We start from the raw sequence: 4,243 nt of genomic DNA on the forward strand, positions 1-4,243 counted from the left end.
ATTTCTGATTACCTCAAAATTAGGGTCGCACGTACGCTAAGTTTTGAGATAAAAGTGGAATATCGGGGCATCCGTGCCATATGGTCAAATGTCTTCTTCATTTAGATCTATCATATAATTCCCTTTTGTATTAAAAAAATATATATTATGTTTAAGACGAAAATTAGCACATGTATATAAACAATTATCATTATGACATTATCTCAACTTTGCAGGGTCTTATTCGGCCTAATTTTAACGACTCGTTACCAATCGAAAACGACATTGTAAACCGCTTTCGCAAGACAAATCCGCGTAAATTATTAAAAAGCGAAAGGCATGCTTACGGAGATAAGTCGATCAATAATTGCTGGCTGGGAATTTATGAGCATCCACGAATGTCGGAATGTTTAAATGACACGACACAATTTTCGTCTTTCAAATCAACCGATCAAAATGTCGGCGATATACATCATCCCCTATGTCAGCCAATTGGGATGTCCAATCAGAGCATATGTTCAACTCACAGACTTGGGATTTTTTGCTGTGCGAGTAATAACTTAAATTGAGTTTAATATTCGAAACGGTGTACACAATAAATAGAATTGAAAACTAATCATATATTAACAAAATTCAGATTTCTAGATTTGATGAATTTTGTTAATGCTTAGTTTGTTTTCCGCACAAGGGGGAAGTTTTTAATGAAAAAAATGGGGGAAAATATGTACTTGTTAAGTGGGGAAGCCACCGAATTTCGGCGTTAAAAAGGCAGATCGAGGGCCCTGATATCCCTCAAGATCGAAATTCGGGTCAACAACTTGGGTCGGTGTTTGATGCGTGTCACTTTAATAACTGTTGTTCGCAGTTTGGTGAAATGACAGTTTTCACATATTGCAATATATTCCAAAATGAATGTATGCATTATATTTAGACACGCAAAATAACACTTCTGATTAAGAAAAATCTTTAATCTATAAAAAAATACGGGTCCGGTTTTGGAAAATCATCAATCGACATTGGAAAAATGATGAAGAGTTTATTAATCTTTTCATCAATGCTATGGAAGATTGTGCATTTTGCCTAAAAAATAACAATAAAACTGCCATAGCTATTCACAAGCGTGCGTGATGTAGTGGTAGCGCGTTTGCTGTTGAAGGTCGCGGCTTTATTTTAAGTATTTAAAATGTTGTTCACAATGATATTGTTTTATAAGATAATGCATTTAATAAAATTGTTTTTAAATATGAACATCAGTAATGAAGTCTTATTAAATTTGTTTAATGTTTCTTTTAAGATCGACATTCTGGTGAACAATGCTGGGCGGTCACAGCGAAGTTTGATCGTTGACACACCTCTCGAGGTTGATAGACAAGTAATTGACCTCGACCTTTTAGCGCCTATATCGGTCACAAAGGCCGTACTTCCGCACATGATTAAGCAAGGTCAAGGTCACATTACGTGTACAAGCAGCGTGGCGGGAAAACTTGGCGCACCAGGAAGTGGTATATACTCCTCTGCAAAGCATGGCTTACAGGTAATACATTTAATAAAAGTAAAGATCTTCTCACTTCGGATAATGACCAACCAGTAGCAGTTGATTCATATGTCTATTAGTTTAGTCAGTCTTTTAACACGTTCGGAAATGATACACATATTTATAAAAAAATCAAATAATCCTTATGAGGAAGATATCTCTGTTTCATTACCAATGTATACTATTTGGCTGTACTAAACAAATAAAGATTACATCTCATTGTCCCATTGTTATTATATGCAGAAGAAGTGGTAGAAGTACTAGTGTTGCTATTGTTATTATCCCCCGCCATAGGCGGAGGGATATTGTTTTGGCGTTGTCCGTCCGTCCGTCTTTCCGTCCGTCCGGAGCCATATCTTGGAAGTGCTTTGGCGGATTTCATTGAAAACTTGGTTTGAGTATATATATGGATAAGAAGATGATGCACGCCAAATGGCATTGTACAAAATCTGTTAATAACGGACTTATGGCCCTTTGTGTCTTGAAAAAATGCTTTTTTTGTGTCCGGAGCCAATTATCTTGAAAGTGCTTTGGCCGATTTCATTGAAACTTGGTATGAGTATATATATATAATCTGTTAATAACGGAGTTATGGCCATTTGTGTCTTGAAAAAATGCTTTTTGGAGTGTCATATATAACACTTTTGTGTCCAGAAGCATATTGGCGGGGGATATCAATTCGACGAATTTTCTTGTTAATTCAGGGTTTCTTTGACACATTAAGGATCGAATTAGCCACCTGGAATATCGGGGTCACAATGGCTTGTCCGGGGCCTGTGTATTCGGAAGCTCTTCTGCATGCGTTCACCGACAAACCAGGCAAAGTATAAGTAGCAAATCTACTATCGTTATTATTACTACTAATATTTTTTGTTATTATTACTGTTATCATCTTCATTATTATTATGATTATTACTATTATTATGATGATGAAGATGATGATGTTGATTACTATTATTATATGTATAATTATTATTATTATTATTATTATTATTTAATCAGACAATAAACACGAACTTACATGTGCAAAGAAAAATGTGTTTTTTCCTTTCGTCGTTTAATATTTGATATATATTTGAACAGTTGTTGGGCATTGTATATTTGATATATATTTGAACAGACGTTGGATATTTTATATTTGATATATATTTGAACAACATTTGGCATTTTATATTTGATATGTATTTGAACAGACGTTGAGTATTTGATATTTAATATATATTTAAACAGACGTTGGGCATCACCATGGGCGAGGACTGGGGTCGGATGACGGCGGCCCGATGTGCGCAACTAATGGTGGTGGCGACCGCTAACGAGCTGCACGAAGCTTGGATCTCACCTAATCCGGAACTCTTCTATTGCTACTTATTCCAGTATATGCCTTTCTAGCCAAGAAGTACGTGGATTGAGCATGTATTCATTATTTAATTGAGCACATTTTGTGACTGTGTCTAGTTATTTTTAATGACAAATTTGTCGTGAAACTTGCATATCACTTTTGTTTGTACATTACTGTACAAAAAGAGCTTTAAAAATAATATCCACCTATAAGACTGTCAAAAGTTCGACTTTTTAAACCATTGTAAACATAATAGGACAACGGACTGTGTTATCATCTATATTGCTGTGAGATGAAATATATTAATCCAATATAAGGTTTTCTAATATACTCGCTTAATTGTATGCATGTCAGTTTTCATCTAGTTTAACCTGACATTTGCAAGTATTTAGTAAAAAACAGTGGAACTTGGCAGCCCTTGTTACATGAGTTTATCCTATGTACGCGACAATCAGGTACCAAATATTTCAATAGGTAATAAGATATATAGATTCTCTATCCGGACCTCTAGTAGTTTCAGACGAATTGATGTCATGTTGATATAAATAATTATATAACTCTATCTTCTTGACAGAATTATTTGCTAAAGCGCATTTCTTCGTGTCTTTGCAGAATAGCCATCAAACTTGGGCAGGGGAGAGCGAATAAAGTAAAGGCAGGAAACCACAATCTGCATTAATGTTTGGATTATTATTAAAGTTATGGTGCTTGATGAATTGTTTATTTCAATGTTTTGCATACTTTTATTTTTAAATTGGACACGGTCGTATATAAGTGAAGGCATATAATTTATAATGAGACGAACGTTTACTTTGAAAGCGTTCACAACTTGTATTTCCGAATGTACCTTTTAGTACATTAAACTGTATTAGTGGTCGTTACGTTACGTTACCAACTACGCAAGCTTACGTTTACCTATTTGTTCATTTGTTAACATAAAAGATTCCGATAAAAGTGATGATTATATACACATTAAAGTATAAACTCGAACGTTGTATCAATTGCTTTATCAATGATCTTACTGTTAAATTAAATGAACTATATTCAGGTATAGAAATTTAAAATGGTAAACATCTGTCTATGTTGATGCATGCTGATAACATAGTTTGGCAATAAATGAACGAGATTTACAAGCAATGTTGAATTGTCTATGTGAATGGTGCAGGGATAATAAAATGAATATTAATATGTCAAAAAGTAATGTTGTACATTTTAGAACAAGATCCATGCAGAGATCTCAATTTACTTTTAGGTGTAATGATGAGAAACTTGAATACACAGATAATTATAAATATCTAGGAATTATGTTTAATGAATATATAGATTACAATGTTACTGCAACGTTTGTGTCACAGGCTGCAGAAAGAGCTTTGGGTCTACTCATTGCAAAG

At 34.2% G+C, this 4,243-nt stretch overlaps 1 protein-coding gene across 1 annotated transcript in view; it reads left to right on the forward strand.

Moving 5' to 3' along the window:
- Positions 1-4,040, forward strand: part of LOC127874898 (dehydrogenase/reductase SDR family member 7-like) — a 9,417-nt gene extending 5,377 nt beyond the window's left edge. Inside the window, exons 5-8 of the mRNA XM_052419576.1 lie at positions 1,274-1,513; positions 2,218-2,337; positions 2,744-2,909; positions 3,465-4,040. Coding sequence (XP_052275536.1) covers positions 1,274-1,513; positions 2,218-2,337; positions 2,744-2,902 — 519 coding nt within the window. The 3' untranslated portion in view covers positions 2,903-2,909; positions 3,465-4,040. The remainder of the gene's footprint in view (positions 1-1,273; positions 1,514-2,217; positions 2,338-2,743; positions 2,910-3,464) is intronic.
- The last annotated feature ends 203 nt before the right edge of the window (positions 4,041-4,243 follow it).

This window comes from Dreissena polymorpha, chromosome 3, assembly GCF_020536995.1.
Source record: "Dreissena polymorpha isolate Duluth1 chromosome 3, UMN_Dpol_1.0, whole genome shotgun sequence".
NCBI classification, from domain to species: Eukaryota; Metazoa; Mollusca; class Bivalvia; order Myida; family Dreissenidae; genus Dreissena; species Dreissena polymorpha.